Here is a 23,236-nt window from a genome sequence, read left to right as displayed (position 1 = left end):
AAATTTTTATAATAAGAAAAATACCGAGACAATTATTCAGCTCCGTTTAGCCACACGACTCCCCCTTTTTTTTGGGGGGGGGGCTGATTGTATAAGTGAACCGTGGGGATACGGTGAGAGGGATTAAAGGGTAGGGTAGTACCTTCCATTAAATTTCCACATACTAGTTTTTCGGCAGTGCCCGATATTTATGTTACTATTAACATATTAGGCAGAAAACCTTCTGGGGTGAATAATTTTTGCCCTGTTATGCCCATCACATCTATTTAATATAGCATATGTATCAGAAATTTGCTCTCGTAAAATGTATTTGGGTTGTAATCTTTAGCTTTAGATTTTCTTTGTAATCTTTTGATTGTTGTCGTAATCTTTGCTTTGCTTTACTAATGTGATCTTAACCTTGGACCTGTTATGCCTATCACAACTATTTTTTGTCGAATTGACATCTTGAAGTTGGTCTTGAAAAATGTCTTTTTTACTGTATTTACCGAATGTGTGATATAATACATAGTGCATCTGACATTTTACTGGAAGTGTAGTACAAAATAAATTTTATTTCGTTCTCAGAGTTCCGGGAATCCATAAAACCCTAGTTGTTCGTCAGAAATCACCCTTTTATGGATAAATATTACGCTGTATCAGCGGAAATTTGCGCAAGACAGTCCAAAACGGGTTCGCACAGAATGGAATATATATAATTTATACATTCACTGATATATATATATATATATATATATATATATATATATATATATATATATATATATATATATATATATATATATATATATATATATATATATATATATATATATATATATATATATATATATATATATATATATATATATATATATATATATATATATATATATATATATATAATGTTCCTTGCTATGTTCTTTGCTCTTTGCTTAACTAGCAACCGCTTTTTTTATTTATTTTTTTTATTTATTCCCTCAAAATCGATGAGTATATAAAATACATAAATGAAATTGAAAAAAATGAATAAAAAAAATACTTCAACAAACAAAACAAAGCCGTGATTTAAAATAGGCTTAACAATATAAATGAATAAAATATGTAAGAAAAAAAAGATATCAAAGGTTTTTTTTTAATTCTGGTAAAAACCAAACAGAAAAGTTTCTTTGGCGTAGTTCTATTTTAACTTAGAAATACAATTTAAAGCTAAATTCTTAATTTTATAAATTGAATAATCTTATTAACAACTGTCCTTCTTATTTTTTTGTTATCGTCCAGCCTATAAATTTTCATTCTCCAGCCCTGAACGTTCTTGGTTCTCACGGATTTAAGATGCCTTTCACTGCCTAAGATACCTTTTACTTTAATTTATCAAACCTGAGCTCTGTACTAATCACTCTTTCAGCATTGCTAATTAAATGTTTAAATTTACTGGCGTTGACACTTCTACTTATTCATGAAAATATTTAAGCTGGTCTTGAGCTAAGGTGAATATTAAATCAAAAGTCTCTGAACTAGGGGTAGCGAAGTATTTGTTGTGCCAACCATGCCTTGTCTTCAGTCCCTCTTATTAACTAAATGTGTCTGTGGAAATATGACTAGTGAACAACTATTCACGAGAGGGATCTTTTTCACTTTTTAACTCATTTAAACAAAAACTGCGAAACACACATGTTTGAGATGTGCTTATTTGTTTTGGGGACATCCGTATGACATTTTGTCTATTTTATGATGGCATATTGTTTTGTTATTTAGCTCGCTATATCCGTGGGCAAATTCTTCTTGCAGATTTATTACATTTATTTTTTTTAATATATCTCCAAAGAAAATTCAAACCAAGCAGTAAAACTCTTGTTTGGCACCTTACTTAGACTAATATTACTTCTTTTTGCTCACTTCATATTAATTGACTTTGCTTTCACTCATATTATTTCACTTTGCCAACACTCATTTATTTTTAATTTTTGCTATCCATATTGCTCTTTTTGTTTACACTGATATTATTTTACTTCGCTCCCACTCATACTGTTTCACTTTGCCCACAGTCATATCACTATTCTTTGGTCACCCATGTACTAGGCTACTTCACTTTGCTAGTTTTCATATTACTTCACTTGGGTAAACTCACATTACTTCACTTTGTTCCTCTCATTACCACAACATTACGTTACTTCACTTTATTCCTACTCGCACTACTTTTCTTTGCTCTTACTCATATCATTTCACCGTGGTTATATTTATATTATTTCGCTTACCAAAATGTTATTTCGCTTACCAAAATGTTAATTCGCTGACGGAAATATTATTTCGTTATTTTGCTCTCATTTTGCTTTTCTGTTGAAAAGCCTTCACATATTAAATCAAGAAAAGAAAGGATATAATAAATGAAAAATAAAATCAAATAGGTGAGAGAACGAGGATTTGTCAGCCAGTGGCAAAATATGAAGACGAAAAACAAGCTAATATCTCGACAAGGACCTCTGCTAAGTCATCCCTAGAATGTATTTAATTTGAAAGACCGCATAAAAATTTTGTTTATATGCCTTTTTGGGTACTTCCGTATTAGCCAGTACACACTCGAGAAGTGAAGTTAGATTAATCCTAATGAAAAACGTTTACGTGGTTACATGGTTACTTTTATATTTAGTTTGGTTAGATTTACGTTACTTCACTTACCTCACCCTCATTTTGTCTTTTCAGTTGAAACGTTACTTCAATTACCTCTTCCTCATTTTGTCTTTTCAGTTGAAATGTTACTTCATTTACATCACCCTCATTCTGTCTTTTCAGTTGAAACGTTACTTCACTTACCTCACCCTCATTTTGTCTTTTCAGTTGAAACGTTGCTTCGCTTACCTCACCCTCATTTTGTCTTTTTAGTTGAAACGTTATTTCACTTTCCTCACCCTCTTTTTGTGTTCTCAGTTGAAACGTTGCTTTACTTACCTCACTCTCTTTTTGTCTTTTCAGTTGAAATGTTACTTCACTTACCTCACCCTCATTTTGTCTTTTCACTTGAAACGTTACTTCACTTACATCACCCTCCTTCTGTCTTTTCAGTTGAAATGTTATTTCACTTACCTCACCCTCTTTTTGCCTTTTCAGTTGAAACGTTACTTCACTTACCTCACCCTCATTTTTTCTTTTCAGTTGAAACGTTACTTCACTTACCTCACCCTCATTTTGTCTTTTCAGTTGAATTCGTCAACAGTCAAGTTTTGCTCAAAGGTTGTGAAACCAAAGGCTATTTAATCTTAAGTGCCGCCATTGCACAACTTTTAAACAGAGTTCATGAACCAGTTTGGAAGGATCAAACGCTGGTGAGTAAAACGTCGTGGATTTGCAATCTAGAAGGTTTGCAGTACTATGCCACTGTTAGTGCAGGCAGCAAGGATGACTTGGAAAGTAAGTACCTTTGATATATAAGCCATGTGGTATCTTCGACCACAATTTGCAGTACTATACCACTGTTAGTGCAGGCAGCAAGGATGACTTGGAAAGTAAGTACCTTTGATATGTAAGCCATTTGGTACCTTCGACCCCAATTTGCAGTACTATGCCACTGTTAGTGCAGGCAGCAAGGATGACTTGGAAAGTGAGTACCTTTGATATGTAAGCCCTGTGGTATCTTCGATATAATGGCAATTTTTTAAATTTATCTATTATACATTTCTTGGGCCGTCCCAATTGCTAATTTGTGTTGGGACTCATTGTAGATGTAATACGGTAATGTTTATTTTTGTTTTGTTAGGATTTTTAACTGTTATTTTTTTTGTGACCATCGTTAATAATGAAAAAAAATGCACAAACTTCGATTTACGGTTAAAGTTGACGCTGGTCTCCAAAAAAAGAGAAAATAATCAAATATTTTGAATTTTCATATGTAAAAACCCAAGGTTAGGCTAAAGTGAACATATTTAACAAAACTTTTAGACAGGCAATAATGTTATTGATGAGCGATAATCCACTAAATCTTGTTGAATTTTACTGAATTTCAACAACTTTGCTTCCTGATTTTTCTGATTTTCCTATTTATTTTCCTGTTTGTTTTCCTCCACTGATGTTACTTCTAACTTTATATTCTACAGCTCTGGGACGTTGGTTACAATAATGCTTTGTGGATGTTATTGGTGTTATTGTTGGTGAAGTTGCTTTGAAGTGGATTGCCTTTTTTATTCGTTACTTTTTACTGGTGGCTACCCCGAAAGTAAGAACATTGACTTGATGTGCTGGAGAACATTTTGACAACCTATTCAGACAACCTAGATACTCTATAACATATACCAAGATTTGAGTTTCACCACTTTACTTTACTTTCCACACTTTACACTTTACTTTACACATTACAGATACTCTGTTATGTATACCAAGATTTGAGTTTCACACTTTATTTTACTTTTTATACCTTACACCTTACTTTACACATTACAGATGCTCTGTAGTTTATACCAAGATTTGAGTTCTACACTTTATTTTCTTGTCATTTTCCTCTTTAATTTTATAGATTTTCCTCATAAAATTTTTCCTCTTAAAATTCTGTTTTTTAAATTAAGAAACAAGCTCTATCTTGTTCTCTTTCGGTTTTTTCTCTTTAAATAAAGATGGAAAATCCCTCCCCCTTTAAATTCTCTTCTTTGTGAAATTTCCCTCATTTTTAGGTTTCCTTTCTTCTTCTTATCCTCTTTTTAGATTCACAGTGAGGCAATGGTAGTAAACTAACTGGTATTTACTTGTGTAAAATCAAAGGACAAAATAATAAACAAATACAGTACATCATTCCGAAGATTTGTTTTAGTCAATTATAAAATTAAGTCAGTATTGTAAAATATATAAACACAACCTTCAAAGTGTATATCTAATTAATTTGGACTAGTCAAACATTCAGTTAAGTCAATCAGTCACTTAAAGTTATTAGATTAGTTAAGTCAGTAATTAAAAATGCATTGCAGCTCTTTGTCAAAACCGTACTTTTTGAATTTATAAAAACTTTAACGTAAAGAGTGAGGCGTTGAGGAGGGGCCAGCCCTTTCATATATGGAATAATATTTGTCCGTTTTAAGTTTTAAGTTTTAAGTTCTCAACAGCTTGGCAGATGATGTATTTTGGGTAGTTGCTTGTAGATTAGAAAATCAAAGAAAATGTGTCTTATTTGTGGAATAGGCTTTGCCTGGTTACTTTTTAAAACGCCATCTATTTATTCATTTATATTCTGAATCGAACATTTCAACACCGCCGCAAGCAATAATTGATATTAGTTCCTTTTCCTTACTATAATGAATGACCACATAATGTATTCTTAACATAGTTGGGAAAGTTTAATAAATGTAACATTTAAACACGGTCTTTTTTAACGCAAAATAAAGATTATTGTTATTATTTGCTGCAATATATAAACTTCCTTTTTAAAAAAAACTGTCATTGTTGATAATTTTGGAGAATAAAAGTGGGTGAGTTCCAGTTTTAAGTTCGTACCTAGGGATGAACTTAGTGCGTTGATGCGAGAGCATGCACAAATCTTTATGCAACACCAGGGGTGCCAATCTGAAGGGGGGTGTAGGGGCATTTCCCTCCTACATTTTGAAAGATACCTTACTTGGTATATTTTAAAAATGCCCCCTCGCCTCAGATTTTAAAATAATTTATAGTATCTTCAAAAAGACAAAAAAAGCTTCCTCTCACCTTACATTTTCGTGAAATGGCGTTGCTGTGCAACACAAGCGCTGGTAAAATTGCAACCAGGCATCTAACATGAATAGTTGCAATCAAAGACGATAACACAGAATTGGGCCTAAGTAACCAGCTGAGCCCGCTTCAATCACCTTAGGAAAGCCAGAATTACGGCTTCACGCGTTTGTTCATCTGGCCTGTGCTGTGCTTTTCCAAAACAAAAATATCTTGGATTTGAAATAAAAAAAAATAAAAAAATGAGTAAAAATGTTTTTATCTCACAGGTCCTATTATCCTATTATTTCTCACTACTATCACCAAGAAGAACTAAGAAGATTTTTTTATGGAAGAAAAGATATTTAACGGCGTTAATGTGATTAATTTTATAGTCATATTCAATCTTATCCAAATAGGAATTAATTTTGATTCGACTTTCAGCAATCATGTGGCTTGGTGTTGAGCATATTGGTGAAAAAGAGGTATCGCACATACTAGACATGGTAGGATCAGGACAGTCTGTTGGTGGAGTTGTGAGTGAAACTGTAGGACCTTCAAACGACCCGGATAATACACCAATCCAAGTAAGAGTTTTGATTAACAATCAAGATAATTATAATCAAGTAACGTTAAAAGAGGAGTGAGAAATTTAACAATATCCGCTCCCGCGAAAAATTTCAAATTAAAAGAAAACAAGATATTAAATAAGAATTTTATCAAAAGTAGCCTCTATTCACTCGCTATGGTTGGCAGTGCTGGCCCAGGCCTCACCTGCATGTTACATGACGTTACGTTCTATTCTCTAGAGTGATGCTCAGGTCTTTGGCCTTTGCAAATGCCTGAGGTTATCCTCTTCCATTTGCTAAGTTCGGCAACTCAGGACTTCGGCCCCCACAAATTTCTCTAACAGCCTTTTTTGGGGCTGCCGAATTTTTTTAATATAGCATATGTAATATAATTATTTATAATGTATAAGTATATGTATCTATAACGAAAAAAGAAATCAGCAAGGCAACAGCACAAACACAGAAATAAACATACACCATAAAAAAAAAGACAGAAGGAGAAAGGAAGACTGTTTTCCTACTTTAATAATTAATATAGATTAGTACTTGAATGAGGCGTTAATCCTACTCATCCATTCAATCACATAGGTCAAACAACATAGCCATACACAATCAACCATAAAGAATAATCCATGGACAGGCAGTCGTGTCGTAAGTAAGTATAAGTCGCCATTTACCAAATATTAAAAACAATAAAAATTGATTTTATACCATCAAACCCTAGGAACAACTAGCAACATAGGTTTTTATTGGCACAGGTGCAATACTATCCCTTCTGCTGCAGTGGCAACCAAGGCTGTTAGCACCCAATATATGTTATATGTTAGCACCCAAGGCTGTATGACAAATTCTTTTCCAACCAAGTGGTGAATTTGTGGAGCACACTAGACCAGATAAAGGTTCTTCTGTCACTGTTGGTTCACTCAAATAATCATTGACAAGATTTGGTGTAACAGGCCCTGTTCAGCAGTTTTGGACTCACCTGACAAGATAGTATCTTACCGAACAGCAATTATAAAATTATTCTGTCCATGGCATGATAATCCAAGGTAATTTTTAGGTAACAACATTTTGAAATGATTAATGAATTATGCAAGGAGTCCAATGGGTTTTAATGCTAAATCACCAATTTATAAATGTAAGAACTAGTGGGATAAGAGTATTTATTTAGAGTATTTTCTGGACTCGTCTGTTGCATATATGTATACGTTATTTTTTCTTTTAAGAAAAAAAAATGTACTTTTTTATTAAAAATGAATTGTAAAGTTATCATTTTTATCATGACGTCGTATTTCTAGTTATTCTTAGAATCCATTATTATTCTCTTGAATCTAAAGTTTTTCTTTAAAAATGTCCGTTGCTAGCTTGAATTGTTTAGCTGCTAATTAAATTGAGGGATTAAACAGCTATCTCACACACACTCGTTTGGAGGATAGTATATCAAACTGTAAGCTTCACGGAAAGTGTAATTCGATCCCAATGTCTTGGACTGTAGTGAAAAAAATTGATTAAGATTGTCAAGTAATTTTTATTGGATGAAGGATTTTGGGTGGCACGAATCGTGCGTTTGGAAATTCAGGGAGGGGTCATGAACAGTAGGATGGATCCTTGAATGGATCAAAAAGTTACAATAAGACAATATTTAAAGGAAATAGGCCTCATGAGAGGGAGGAAAGGGTGGAACTAAGAACAAGGTAGGTTCGAATGTGTGGCAGTGTTGGCTTTAGGTGGCTTGGTGATTTGATAGGTTGTCAGTTGTATATGTGTTTTTATATACTGGTGTTAAAAAAGTTTCGCGGCAAAATTTCAAATGGAATACATGTTGGAATCTTGTCCTGTATTCTAAGGCTTACAAAACAGTGAGTTTTAAATAGGGAACAAAACTTTCAAGAATGGATCTATTGACTGAATTAGGTCTGAAAAGCTATTTTCGAGCTCCTACCTCCATTCTTTTTTCTGCTTTTAAGGCTTGAAATATTTTGTTTATCTTATTTCATTTATATTGGAATTATTTTCTAGTTAAGAATAATAGAACTGAATATATTGTTTTTTTTAGTTCTATTGATTATTATTGTTTGTTTCTATTTTACTTTAGAAGAGGAGACTAATCTCTTGATAGACATTTTAAATTTTGACTTGGAATCCAGTCAAATACTGTGAATCGTTTTGTCAAAGCTTTTAGTCTACACAAAGTAAGTTTTAAGTCAAGCACAAAAACCCAAATCGAAGTTAAGCGAGGGATCTTTCAAACTTAGCAAGTTTGAAACACTTTCCTGGGCCACCATTCGGCTTTTGGGTTCGTTTCAAAAAAATTGTATTTGCCTTGAAGAATACTTTTGAGAGTTAGCGTATCTGTACCTTATTCAACACCAGAAAGAAGAATAGCCAAGATTATGGTGAGAAACATTTTGATGTGCATGTGCATTTGATTAAAAAATGATCTATAAGTACAAAGAACATGAAAATCAACATTTTCAACGGAACCATATTTGCTTCCTGGGCTCTTCTAGGGCAATATCAAATTTTCGTCAGTGTTGCCATATTGAACCTTAGAAATAAATATTCAAAAATAGTTAGTTACATTTAACAACGCTTTCGTCTGGAAAACTTCAAACATGAACTTTAATCTTTGCAAACATGGTTTGCACATGGAATTTTCAGCATTCATCCACTTTTTTTGCACCCATTATTACCTAAAACTGCATAAGTGTAAACGGAGATTGTTTTCTTTAAAAATTAAATTCCTGATTTTTTCCTAGTCTTAAAGATTTTTATAGTTGTATATGTTTCCACCTAACCAATTTGATAAATCCACTCTAATTTTCACTTTACTTAGTAATTTGAGCTCTATAGTGTAGATTTGAGCATTTACTATATACTTACTATGTATTTACTATGTATATATTATGTTTACTTGCACTTAGAATAGTTTGAACCGTGACTGTGAGCACTCAAACTATAAGACTTATTATTAAATATTGATTGAATTGATTCAATATTGATTTTTGAATATTGGATACTGATTGAATATTGATTGGATATTGATTTTTGAATATTGATTGAGTATTGATTGAATGAATATTGAATACTGATTGAGTATTAATGATTGAATATTGATTGAATATTGATGAATGATATTGATTGAGACATTGATTGAATTTGAGTGGGCTCTCATCAAACTCAAACTACACTCAAACTATGAGCAGTACGGTCCAGTACAGAGCAGTATCGTCCACCGTTTGCTGAATTTTGTTCATTTTCTTTAACTTCCATACAATTTTTTAGCAAAAACAAGAGTCTTAAAATTCAACACAACTTTTATATAATATTTTACACAATTTTCATTTTAATGTCGCTGATTTTTAACTTGTAACCACCACCTGCACCTAAGGATAGAATCAAAATGGTTCATAACGAAGGAGGACTTGTAAAAAAAAAAGAAAAAAAAAGAAATACGAAAGCTAGACCTGAATAAATAAGTTATTTATGCCTGCAGCTGTCTTTGCCTTTGTTTTCACTATAAAACTTCACAAAAAAATAATGACATTGAACACAAGTTTATATTGAACAAAAATTTACATTGTGTGTACAATTAAATCATATAACTTAATTCCACTAATGCATTGCATAAAAAGCTATAAGTTAATAAATATTCGGAAAATTGGTACTAATGAGGAACGGATAATCATAATAATTATAATAATATAATAATAAGAATAATAATAATGATTTTCAGAAATTTATTAATATTCCCTTTACTTCACATGAAGAAGAAGTTAAGCTAGAAAGATAGCATAAGATGTTTACTTTAAAAATCGCTATCACATAATAACAATAATTATCAGAATTTGATTAATATTTGCTTTACATCACATGAAGAAGAAGTTAAGCAAGAAAGATAGCATAAGATGTTTATTTTAAAAATCGCTATCACAAGCCTAGAAAATTCATGTTTTATAGTAAAAAAAAAGACCAAATCATGAAAAACAACAGAAACAACAAAACAATTTAAATTGGTTAAAGTAAAGATGAAAACTAATAACGGTCTTTTAGGTCCTGTCCTTAAATGTCATTTGAAATGAATGTTATAAATATTATAAGCAATTTTTAAGATAGTAAATGCAATAAATGATTATTTAAATTTAATATTATATTTACTTTCTTTGGTTTTAGTGATATACCCCTATTTGTTTTGATAATTATTTTTCTAGCTCCAAAGAATTGTCTCCAGATGTAAATGCGATATCTTCTATGTTTGTTATGGTGATGATAATCTTGATCCGGCGATGCTAGAGGATTGTTACATCCCGCCTCCTCCATTAGATGACCTTAGCGATATTTGGACCAAGAGAGAAAGAGCTGTCGATTCACTGACTCTCACTCATCATGATTTGAATATTTGCACAAATTCTCTCCAGGTAAGATCAGCTTTATCAGAAAGGTTTCCATTTTTTTATTTTTTTTTTTTTTTTTATAGAGGGTGAGGAAATCTTTCAAAATGTTTTTCGGGGGAGTTAAAGTTCGCCAGAAAAGGTTGTTTTTCTAAAAAATTATTTACCCACCGAAAAAACTATGCATTTTTTGTTTGGTCTTATGGAGAAGGGGGAGGGGATAAAGCCCTCTTTTTTAAGTTATTTTGAATTTGGTTTTATTCGAAGATCAAATTTTCTTAGGTTATCATTTCTTGCCTTTAATTTGTGTGTTTTCTATCTTTTAAAACATATTACATCTTATTTTTCCTCGTTCCTTCATTATTTTTTCAAATCCTATTCGAAATTCGATATTCATCCGAAATTTTTTTTGTTAATCAAAGATTTTACAGTAAAAAACTTTAGCGTAAAGAGCGGGGCGTTGATGAGGAAGCAGCCTCTTTCATATACGAAGTAATTTCTGTTCGTTTTAAGTTTTAATGTCGCTCCTTACTTTCAGTTAAAAAACTTGTTTTTTTTTATTTAATTTCTGAACGTTTTCGAATCAATGCATGTTTTGATTTTGGCTCTCCGCAGAGGAATAATTAAAATGAAATTTGCATTTTTTTTTTTTGGCTACATGGCTTTCTCATAATTTTGATCGAATGATTTTGAGAAAAAAAGAGCGGGGGAGGAAGCCTAGTTGCCCTCCGATTTTTTGGTTAGTTAAAATGGCAACTAGAACTTTTAGTTTTTTACGAATCTTTTTATTAGTAAAAGATTTACGTAACTTATAAATTAGCTTACGTAAAGAACTTTTGTAGAACGAGGTACTTGTCAGTACCTCGCTCTTTACAGATTTACTAGAAAAAGGCAACTCGACACCCCTCTCTTTACGCTAAAGTTTTTTATTGTTTTAAAAAGTAGAGTTGGGAGAAAGAATCAAACCTTAGGGCAAGGAGCGGGGTGTCGAGGTGGAAAAGCCCCTTTCATATAAGGAGTAATTTCTGTTCGTTTTAAGTTTTAATGTCGCTCCTTACTTTCATTTCAAAAAACTTGTTTTTTTATTTAATTTCTGAAAGTTTTTGAATTAATGCATGTTTGATTTTGGCTCTCCGTACATAAATTATTAAAATGAATTTGCTATTAATTCTTTTTTTGGCTAAATGGCTTTCTCTTAGTTTTGATCAGACGATTTTGAGAAATAAGGGGTGGGGAAGGAGGCCTAGTTGCACTCCAATTTTTCGGTTACTAATAAAGGCAACTAGAACTTTTAATTTTTAACGAACGTTTTTTATTAGTAAAAAATATACGTAACTTAAGAATTAACTTACGTAACAAACTTTTATATTCTTATATTTTTGATTACATATATGAGGGGGTTTGTCCCCTCGTTAATACCTCGCTCTTCACAATAAATCTTAAGTTTTGTCCCAATTCTTTAAGAATGACCCCTGAATCAGAAAGGCCGTAGAATAAATAATTTAAATTACTAAAAATAACTTAGTATAAAGAGTGAAGTATTTATCTCCTTCTAAATACCTCGCTCTTTATGCTGAAGCATTTTTAGAACCCCTCATATGCGTAACAATCTCTGTTCGTTTTAAGTTTTAATGCTTCTCCTTACTTTCAATTGAAAAAACTTTTTCATGTTTATATTTTCTTTGTTTTTTTTTTAATAGTAATGCTAGAAAATCCTGCGCCCTTTTCATTGAATTTCTCTTCCCCCAAAGAATATTCCTCCAAGGAAAGATCCTCCCATATAGCCCCCTCCCCTGAACCCCACACCCAAACAAAAAATCCCCCTGAAAACGTCGGTGCACTTCCCAAGAACCATTACTGTATGTAAACATTGGTCAAAGTTAGTAACTTGCAGCCCCTCCCCCAGGGACTGTGGGGGGTAAATCATCCCCAAAGACATAGTTATTATGGTTTTCGACTATGCGGAACAAAATGGCTATCTCAAAATTTTGATCCGTTGACTTTGGGAAAAAAATGAGCGTGGGAGGGGGCCTAGGTGCCCTCCAATTTTTTCGGTCACTTTAAAAGGGCACTAGAACTTTTCATTTCCGTTAAAATGAGCCCTCTTGCAACACTCTAGGACCACTTGGTCGATACGATGACCCCTGGGAAAAAAAAACCAAACAAACAAACAAATAAACACGCACCCGTGATTAGTCTTCTGTCAAAAAATACGAAATCCCACATTTTTGTAGATTGGACCTTGAAATTTTTTTTATGGGGTTCTCTGATACGCTGAATGCGATGGTGTGATTTTCCTTACGATCCTATGACTTTTAGGGGGTGTTTCCCATTATTTCCCAAAATAAGGCAAATTTTCCCAGGCTCGTTGCTTTTGATGACAAAGACTAAATTTGATAAAACTCATATTTTGAAATCAGCATAAAAATCCAATTCTTTTGACATACCTTTTAGCATCGAAATTCCATTTTTTAGAGTTTCGTTTACTATTGAGCCGGGTCGCTCCTTACTACAGTTCGTTACCACGAACTGTTTGACTATATTATTTGATACTTTGATATGCTATTATTTTGATTATTTTCCAACATTATTGCCATGTGGGCTATGGATCATAAAAATGACATCAAAGTGGGATCAATAAAAAAAAAATTGCAAGAAAAAACAAAATAACTACTCCGCCCCGATACACCTATACTTATCTTTTGCCTCTAAACCTCCCTTATCCCGCCGACCCCCTATTCTCCAAAAAATCTGATATGCATTACCACACGGATGCACTTCCTTTCACTCCTTTCTTTTACTATATCGTATTATTTTCTGTATTTAATGTTATTACCTATCAAGTTTCCTGTTTTGGGGCATTTATTCTTCTTTACTTCAAATAAATCGCCCTAAAAATTCTGCTTGTTTCTCGGCAGGAAAATGCAGCTTAGTATTTGCATACACGAGTTTGAAGTAAAAATTTCATCTATCTAATTCTAAATGTTATTTTTGTTACAAATGTATAAGTAAAATCTTTCGTGAATGAAACTTAGTATAATAAATATTTATTATAATAAATATTAGAATAATAAATAATATTATAAAAAATAAATAGAATAATAAATAATAATAGAAAATAAATAATAATAAAAAACTATAATATGATAATAAAGAATAACAAATAATAATTGAATAATAAATTACAATAATAAATATCCTTTGAACCTAGTCATTGCAAGGTTATTTTCTAATGCAAGCTGCGACAGAGGCATAAATTTTTAGCGAAGAAGTAAAGTTTTGACAAATAAATAAATGTCACCCTTTTTTTTACTGTCTTCATGATTTTTTTATTTTCAATATTTCATAGTATGCAATGGTTCTGGACATCATCAATAATTTGATCCTATAGGTGGAGCCACATCGAAAGGCTTTAATAGAGAAGCGACAAAAGATTCGTTTCCAGTTGCAGCTTTCTAATATTGAAGATAAAAAAAAAAAAAACAATTCAGCAGTTGCAACATAAATGTCACCTGACAAATATGACAAGTATTTGTCAAAGTAAGGTTTTGACAAATAAATAAATGTCACCCTTTTTGTACTGTCTTTATAATTTTTTTTTTATGTTCAATATTTTATAGTATGCAATGGTTCTAGACATCATCAGTAATTTGATCCTTCAGTCAGTTGCAGTTCAGCAGTTGCAAAATAAATGTCACCCTTTTTTGTACTATCTTTATGATTTTTTTATTTTTAATATTTTGTAGTATGCAATGGTTCTGGATATCATTAATAATTTGATCCTATATGTGGAGCCACATAGAAAGGCTTTAATGGAGAAGCGACAAAAGATTCGTTTCCAGTTGCAGCTTTCTAATATTGAAGATCAAAAAAAGCCAATTCAGCAGTTGCAAAATCAACTTAGTCTCCTTTTGTCCCAGCTAAGACGCCTCGAAAAAGAGTCCTTTTTTGTCAATAAGGCTCTGTTAGAAAATCAGTCTGATGAGAAGCTGATCAAGGAAATTGAAGCCCTTGAGAAAAAGGTTAGAACTGTTCAAATAGAAATTTTATTCAAATGGAAGTGGTCGTAAGAATAGATTTGGTGAAGTTTTTTAGATTTACAGTTTTGTGATTGAGAAGCTTGATCTGGATTTTTATCCTTGATCTTGAAAACCGTGTATTTTTCCCAGACCCTCAGATAGCTTTTTTCTTCTCGACAAAGCTGTGTCCAGGGGGGACCACCGGTGTTGAACTCCTCTTCGAATATTTTGTCTGATCCGTAGAAACGTGACAAAAATACATACAAATAAATTTTTGTTGCGTTATATAAAGTTCTCTTTTGTAATTCTTTATTCCAGGACCTTTTATTATCTCTATGTGATTTTTTTTTCTATTTTCCAAGCTTAGATTTACACAAAATATTTAAAAGACTGATCAATGAAGGGTTAAGCAAATTACTGTTATCGGTGCTAATCTTAGGGTGAAAGAGGAATTGGGCAACAGAGTACCCCTAACAGTTAAAAAAAACAACAACTAGTATATGCAATTGAATATTTTCAAAAGAAATTGTATAATTATTTTAATTTTAAAAATGTTGCTTGATAGTATTTCGTACCTCTGTTGCATTGTCATTCCTCGTACTGTCATTGGAAGGGGTTTTAGCCTAATATTACTATAACACTAATAAATGTACTAGTTAGGATAGTTGGTGTCATTGGGATTGTTATTCCATACGCTCTTGTCCATGATAAGTTCTTGATCATTCTTGTTTTGCTAATAGTTTTGTTTTCAGTTTTGTTTTACTAATAGTTCTTTTAATTTTAAAAGGGTTGCTTGACTCTGTACCTCTGTTGCATGGTGATTATTCGTACTGTCATTGGAAGCGAGGTTTAGCCTAATATTGCTATAACACAAATAAATTTACTACTTAGGACAGTTGGTATGATCGGGCTTGGCCAGCAAAGCGACTATAATCTTTGAAAACAAGACAAAATAAGGAACTTTATGGTGCCAAATATATTTATTTAGCAAATAGGTCCTTCAAAAATAGCCAGTCGATACGTACTTACCCCTTTCAGGGCTACACTAGGATAGAGCATAAAAAGACGCGTCAAGTGATGTTCACACTTTATGTATCGAAATAATGGGAGAAGAACTTCAAAGTAGAGTCAGGTAGAGAGTAGTCAGTACTGTAGTCAGGTAGAGAGTAGTCAGGTAGTCAGTAGTCAGGTAGAGAGTAATCAGTCAGGTAGAGAGTCAGGTTCAAAGTAGAGTCAGTAGTAGTGTAATTTTGTAAAATTGTTATTTTGTACACTTTTGTCCATGCTAAGTTTGGGATAGTTGGTGTGATTGGGATTGTTATTTTGTACGCTCTTGTCCATGCTAAGTTCAACTGTTGGTTCAACTGTTATATTTCAGAAAATGAAGCCGTCTTATGACGGGAAACAATGACCAAAAGGGAATGCAAAATATAAAAAGGGGTTTCCCCTGGAAAGAAATACCTTAAAAAATTTTGTTTCTAAAATATATCGGATCATTGTTGTTTTAGTAATAGTTTTTGTTTCCATCTAGGAATCAGAATGTAAAGAAATTGTGAATAACGTCAATGAGGAACTGGCCATGTTAATATCTTGCGTGCAAGAGGCACAACTATCAGCTAATCAAAAACGAGTTAGCCGCCAATCCGGAGGTTTCGTAAGCCTTGTTCGAACTCAAGAAATTTGTTTTAAGCATGCTCAATGGAGACTTACTGAAACTGACGGTCAACTGGGAATTGCTGATTTGGTTCTTAGTAACTTCTTGTAAGTTAAATTGCTTTGAACTTTCCATACCAGTTAGGATATAGCTCTGATTTTTAGTTTATTTTTGCTTTCTTTTTTTCATTGCTTTTTAAAGAGTCCACGGATTACTTTTTAAAGAGTTATCTTATCCACGGATCATTTGCTTTATGGATCTAGGTTGGCTGCAAGCGTGTCTAGACCAGCTGCTGAAACTGTCAAAAATAATTACTTTACTGCTGCTACTGTTATTACCGCCAACCTATTACAACAAAATTGAACAATGTCCTCCTCCACCCAACTCTATTTAGAGCTTCATCCTGCATCTTCATGTAAAATTCGTTTTTTCCTTTCATCCTTCTCTTATAAAAATTCTTACCCGATTCGAAGGCATCCTGTTTTTCCTCAGCCCGACTGAATTGCCAAATATAGGTGGCTTAAAGTTTCATTCAAGTTTCAACCATGACTGCGTCAACAGGGATCAATTCAAATTCCAAAATTTTCACCAACATTTCAACGTATTACTTTCAGATCTTCATGAGCCCTTTTGTGTCTACTGATTCTTACGTTGAAAAGAATAAGTGATGTGAATGCAGCATGTCTCCCTCGAGAACGCGCAATTTTGCGACAGCTTGTGGCTTGTAGCAATCTTAGAACTGTAGCTTGTCCCGAAAGGATTACATACTTATATCTTTGAATTCATTAGTTTAAGATCTATCAATTGGCTAAGTAAGCAGTATAATAACGCTATCAATTTCTTTTAGATTTTTTCCTTGATAAGTAGAAAAGTTTCCATATTTTCGTAAGTTTCTGACCTGTTTCTAACTTGTTTTTTCAAACAGTTCGTGGTAACGAACTGTAGTAAGGAGCGACCCGGCTCAATAGTAACCAAAACTCTAAAAAATTGAATTTTGATATCAATAGCTACATCAAAAGAATTGTATTTTAATGCTGATTTTAAATATATAAGTTTCATCAAGTTTAATCTTACCTATCAAAAGTTACGAGCCTGAGAAAATTTGCCTTATTTAAGAAAATAGGGGGAAACACCCCCTAAAAGTCATAGAATCTTAACGAAAATCACACCATCAGAATCAGCATATCAGAGAACCCTATTGTAGAAGTTTCAAACTCATATATACAAAAATGTGGAATTTTGTATTTTTTGCCAGAAGACAAATCACGGGTGCGTGTTTATTTGTTATTTTTTTTTGTTTTTTTTTCCAGGGGTCATCGTATCGACCAAGTGGCCCTAGAATGTCGCAAGAGGGCTCATTCTAACGGAAATGAAAAGTTCTAGTGCCCGTTTTAAGTGACCAAAAAAATTGGAGGGCATCTAGGCCCCCTCCCACGCTCATTTTTTCCCAAAGTCAACGGATCAAAATTTTGAGATAGCCATTTTGTTCAACATAGTCGAAAACCATAATAACTATGTATTTGGGGATGATTTACTCCCCCACAATCCCTGGGGGAGGGGCTGCAAGTTACAAACTTTGACCAGTGTTTACATATAGTAATGGTTATTGGGAAGTGTACAGACGTTTTCAGGGGGATTTTATTTTGTTTGGGAGGTGGGGCTGAGGGGAGGGGGCTATGTTGAAGGATCTTTCCTTGGAGGAATCTGTCATGGGGGAAGAAAAATTCAAGGAAAAGGGCGCATGATTTTCTAGCATTACTATAAGAAAACAATGAAAAATAAACATGAAAACGTTTTTTCAAATGAAAGGAAGGAGTAGCATTGAAACTTAAAACGAACAGAGATTATTACGCATATGAGCGGTTCTAAAAATACTTTAGCATAAAGAGCGAGGTATTTAGGAGGAGATAAATACCTCGCTCTTTATGTTAAAGTATTTTTAGTAATTTCAACTATTTATTCTACGGCCTTTCTGATTCAGGGGTCAGTCTTAAAGAATTGGGACAAAACTTAAGATTTAGTGTAAAGAGCGAGGTATTAACGAGGATACAAACCCCCTTGTATACATAATAAAAATATAAGATTATGAAAATTTGTTACGTAAGTTGCTAATTTATAAGTTACGTATATTTTTTACTAATAAAAACGTTCGTTAAAAATTAACTAGTTGCCTTTTTAAGCAACCGAAAAATTGGAGGGCAACTAGGCCTCCTTCTCCACCCCTTATTTCTCAAAATCGTCTGATCAAAACTAAGAGAAAGCCATTTAGCCAAAAAAAGAATTAATATACAAATTTAATTTTAATAATTTATGTCGGAGAGCCAAAACCAAACATGCATTAATTCAAAAACGTTCAGAAATTAAATATAAAAAAACTAATTTTTTTAGCTGAAAGTAAGGAGCGACATTAAAACTTAAAACGAACAGAAATTACTCCGTATATAAAATGGGTTGTCCCCTCCGCAATCCCTTGCTCTGTACGCTAAAGCTTTTAATTGTTTTAAAAAGTAGAATTGTGGCAAAGAGTCAAACTTTAGCGTAAAGAGCGAGGGATTGATCCGGTAAATCCGGTCAAACAATATATCTCCCTTTATTAGGACCGGAACCCTCACAGTTCTCAAGCTAATTCTTTTACCAAAAATTCACCCTTTTCTACGAACCAAAAAGATTGTTTGGATTGATTTTGAAATATTTGACGTAAGGTCTTTGTTCTGAAGGTCAAGCATTTTTTCTTAGAAACTGTATATGGCAAAACAGCAAAAAACTTTGTTTAATGATGTACAAGTTCTCCTACTGAAATTTCAAGAGATAAACTTTAAATAAGTCAAAAAAAAATATTTTGATTTCCCACCGTTATATTAGTACTTTTTTCTTTTAAAGACTTTTTTTGTTATTTTTCTTTTTTTCTTTTTTCCTTATTCTTTTTCTTCTTATTTTCCTTATTCCTTTTCTTTTCTTTCCTAATTTTTCTTTTCCTTTCCTTTTCTTATTCCTTTCCTAACAATCCTTTTTTCTTTTTTTTTTATTGAAATAATAGTAAGGAAATATAAGAGTTGGAATTAATAAAAATAAGCGTTGGAGTTAATAAAAATAAGAGTTGGAATTAATAAAAATAAGAATTGCAATTGTGAAACAAGTCTAATAAAATATCAGTAGGTTGTGATGCTTTCGAAGTCTATTTGTTCGAAGCTTACAATATTTATTTATTATTTATTTTTGTATATTATTATTCATTTATATAATGTTTATATGTTTATGTATTTATTTATTATAATTTTCAATTTGCCCAGTAAGTTGTTATTAAAGCACTAAAGTACATTTCGGAACTAGCAAAATTTGCTAGAACAACTAGGCACTTGTTGGACAACACTTTATTTAATATTTATTCAAACTCATAGAGCAGGCCAAAAAAAAAATTAATGGGAAGAAAATTTATAGGCCCCTTAGTACTAAATACTTAATGATTAGATTGTAGTCGATATGATTGTAACCTTACTCCGAAGTGGTCAAACTCGTGTCCGGAATGCGGTCGCTGCGAAGGTGCGATTACCTACTTTGTTTGATGTGTGACAAACATCTTTTTCTCTGTTTCAATTTGTTTGGTTCATTATCTTTATTATAAGCTAATTTTGTTTTTAAATAAAATAAAGGAATAATATATTTGAAAATTGTGTGGCTATTTTTATCTTTCCTGACGCTCTCTTCGTGCTTACTGACTTGAATTGTGGCAAATTTTTAACTCCCCTAAACCTAGACTAAAATCATTTTCTTATTTAAGGTATACAAATAATTCAAAAAGTGACGATTCTGTAGAGCACACAATTGAATTGGGCTATATATCTGTCACCAACCTCCTACCAAATCAAGTCTACAGAGAGGTACTTTTTCCAACAGATTTGAATCGCAAAATGCCCTTCGACCGACAGAAAGCACTCAGAGTATTTTCTCGTGATAGGGCTCCAGTTGGAGGGATCCATATCAAGGAACATTTTGAAATCAACATTGAACCAATGACAATAGGTAAACATCACTGATTTTAGTGCACTCCTAGTAATAATACTACCCTGTAGTGGTACAGCGGATTGATGCTCTTTTTGGTGATACAGATCGATCCCTGCTGCCACAAGGTTGGGTAACGAATTGTTACTTGTCCCCGTAAAAAAAAGGCCCAGCATCTTAAAAGTTTTTTTGACACCCTGCGCCAGTAATGACTTTATAGGATATTTTCTATCTTCTGCTAGTGGAGATTCAGCTTTATCCATCTACGGAATTATTCTTCTTGTAATTTGCTTTGTATCCTTTTTTTATATCGAAAAATATGTCAAAAATCGGTGGAAAAAGGAGAATTATCCTACTTTCTAAGCACAGTTTAGATTGTCTAAGAGAAAAGTTCTCAGATCGTCTAACAGACTGGACAGGTCCCATGTTTACTATTAAATAGGTTGCAATATTGCCCTTATATCGGAAATGCATCTAGATGATCATACTATTACCCTGTTCGTAGCCCTAAGAAAAATGTAACTCTTTTTTGCTGATTAAACTTCTTGTGATTATTAGATGTAAACTGCAATACAGCGTTTGGCATTTCAAATTTACAGAATATGTGCAACCCAATTGCTGATACACCTCTAATGTTTCCTTTAATCCGTTTCGGTCTTAACATGATCATTTCTTAGACTACTTCCGTGGCTTATTTTATTTCTATGTTCGTAATCTTAATGGTAGCTTTAGTGATATATATATATATATATATATATATATATATATATATATATATATATATATATATATATATATATATATATATATATATATATATATATATATATATATATATATATATATATATATATATATATATATATATATATATATATAATGAGGTTAAGTCCTCATTCAAGTGCTGGTCTATATTAATCACTAATTTAGGAAAACAGTTTTCCCTTTCTCCTTCTATCTCTCTTTTTTTTTTCTTCTTCTTCTTTTTTTTAATGTGTTTGTGCTGTTGCATTGATGATTTCTCTTTTCGTATATATATATATATATATATATATATATATATATATATATATATATATATATATATATATATATATATATATATATATATATATATATATATATATATATATATATATATATATATATATATATATATATATATTTTCTTCTTCTTCTTTTTTTTAAATGTGTTTGTGCTGTTGCATTGATGATTTCTCTTTTCGTTATATATATATATATATATATATATATATATATATATATATATATATATATATAAATATAATTTCCATAACATACAAAAGCATGAATGTGCCCAGGGAGGATTATTGGGACCCCATTCTCTGAAATCCTGTACTTTTCTGAATTTCTAGATCTTTCTTATTCAGATTATCAAATAAAGTTTGTATTATCTCCAAAATAATACAGACTAGCGTGAGATTTCCCAAAATATAAAAAAAGGAAAAGTATTTGATAACCTTGAACTTCTTAGTATTTTTTAGGTCATCAGTGTTCCCTCCTTTATGTAAAACTGGTTTCCTATAAAACATCGAGTGTGATGATTCAAAATATGCTATTTTATATTTGTTTTGTTGAGAATTAGGTCCTAAACTGGTCCTTTTTTTAGTATCTCATTTAGTGTTCTACATGATAACACACAAAGGGAATAGAACTTTCCCTATTCCCTTTGTATGCCCCCCCCCCCACATACACACAAACTTGAAACTAGTGGAAATGACTTTCGTCTCGTAAACGCTATGGTGTATAAATGTACCTCTTTTGTGTTTCAAACCCCTCCTCCTGGGGAAATCCACTGTCCTGCAGCACTCACCCCTCCTCCCCAGGGATTTTAACTTTATAGCTATCAATATATGTAAGATATAATTTTTTTTTAAACTGCATCTTTGCTTTTTCGCCCTTATCGTAGTACTTAGAAAATGAAGACCTTTGTTTAAAAAGAAAAAAATACGCCTATCCTTGAATGCCAGCAAATAAATCTCTTGTATTCAAAATCTTCCTTGTTCAAACAATCCTTGGTTGTTTTTTCTTTATTTATTGTTTCTTCCTGTCGATTTTTTTTACACCTACAAGGCTGATCAAGCCAATTCAGGCCGCAGATTTATCCTTAAAATCCAGGAAGTGTGTTTTTTTTTACATTTTTCTTCCATCATTTATACGAATAAAAGAAAATGTGCCTCGAAAAAGAGAGATTCCTAATTAATTTAGTCAATTGAGCAGAGATTTATAAAGTTCAAAACTGTAATTCGGTTACCGCAATTTAGTCCAGCATCTTATCAAAAAGAAACGAAATAACTATAATAAAACCTGACTGTGTGAAATAACAGCCAAACAAGAAAATTAAAGTTTTTTTAATGTTCATTTCAAGATATTGTTTCAAAGCCAAGCGTTTACTCAACAGTAAACTGCGACTAAAAGTTTATTTAAATATAATTTGGCCGCTTTTTTTTAGCACTTACCCGTCAGTTTTTAATGAAAATGATGCTATTCTGCTTCCCGGAAAAGAGTCGGCCTGCTGACGACGAGGAAGTGGCCTCTAGCCAGAAAACAAGCAAATCTGGGTCATCCTCCCACCTTGCTGGAAAAAGTGGTTCGTCAAACTCTAAAAGCTACGCCACACCTGGGAAAAAGGGGTCCAGTTTTTATGTCCCCATGGAGTCTGATGTCGAAAAAATGAAGCAGAGAGCGGAGCAAAACATGGTGTTCACATATATAAAAATCCCACAAGTTCCTGTCAAAGTTTCTTATAAAGGATTGAAAGAGAAAAATATCATTGATATTCATGAATTCTCTCTGCTTATACCAACTATTGAGTACCATAATGTTACATGGACTTGGCTTGACTTTCTCATTTCAGTTCGAAATACCACCAAGTCTGAACTAGTTCACCAGGTAATTTCATGAAATTTTTCATACTGACGTTATTTTATCGTCACATTG

The 23,236-nt window shown here is 32.3% G+C and overlaps 1 protein-coding gene and 1 long non-coding RNA gene across 4 annotated transcripts in view; both read left to right on the top strand.

Moving 5' to 3' along the window:
- LOC136033997 (uncharacterized) overlaps positions 1-23,236 on the top strand; it is a 501,602-nt gene that overhangs the window by 253,009 nt on the left and 225,357 nt on the right. The window lies entirely within an intron of this gene.
- Positions 1-23,236, top strand: part of LOC136033989 (protein hobbit-like) — a gene marked incomplete at its 5' end in the record, with an annotated part of 45,289 nt that overhangs the window by 13,372 nt on the left and 8,681 nt on the right. The window contains 7 exon segments of the mRNA XM_065715024.1: positions 3,178-3,387; positions 6,088-6,230; positions 10,424-10,630; positions 14,350-14,625; positions 16,154-16,383; positions 20,055-20,296; positions 22,749-23,188. Of these exon segments, the coding sequence (XP_065571096.1) occupies positions 3,178-3,387; positions 6,088-6,230; positions 10,424-10,630; positions 14,350-14,625; positions 16,154-16,383; positions 20,055-20,296; positions 22,749-23,188 (1,748 nt within the window).

The sequence above is a fragment of the Artemia franciscana genome, chromosome 12, assembly GCF_032884065.1.
Source record: "Artemia franciscana chromosome 12, ASM3288406v1, whole genome shotgun sequence".
NCBI classification, from domain to species: domain Eukaryota; kingdom Metazoa; phylum Arthropoda; class Branchiopoda; order Anostraca; family Artemiidae; genus Artemia; species Artemia franciscana.
Note: the sequence above shows the minus strand (reverse complement) of the source record. Positions and strands in the feature narration are given on the sequence as shown.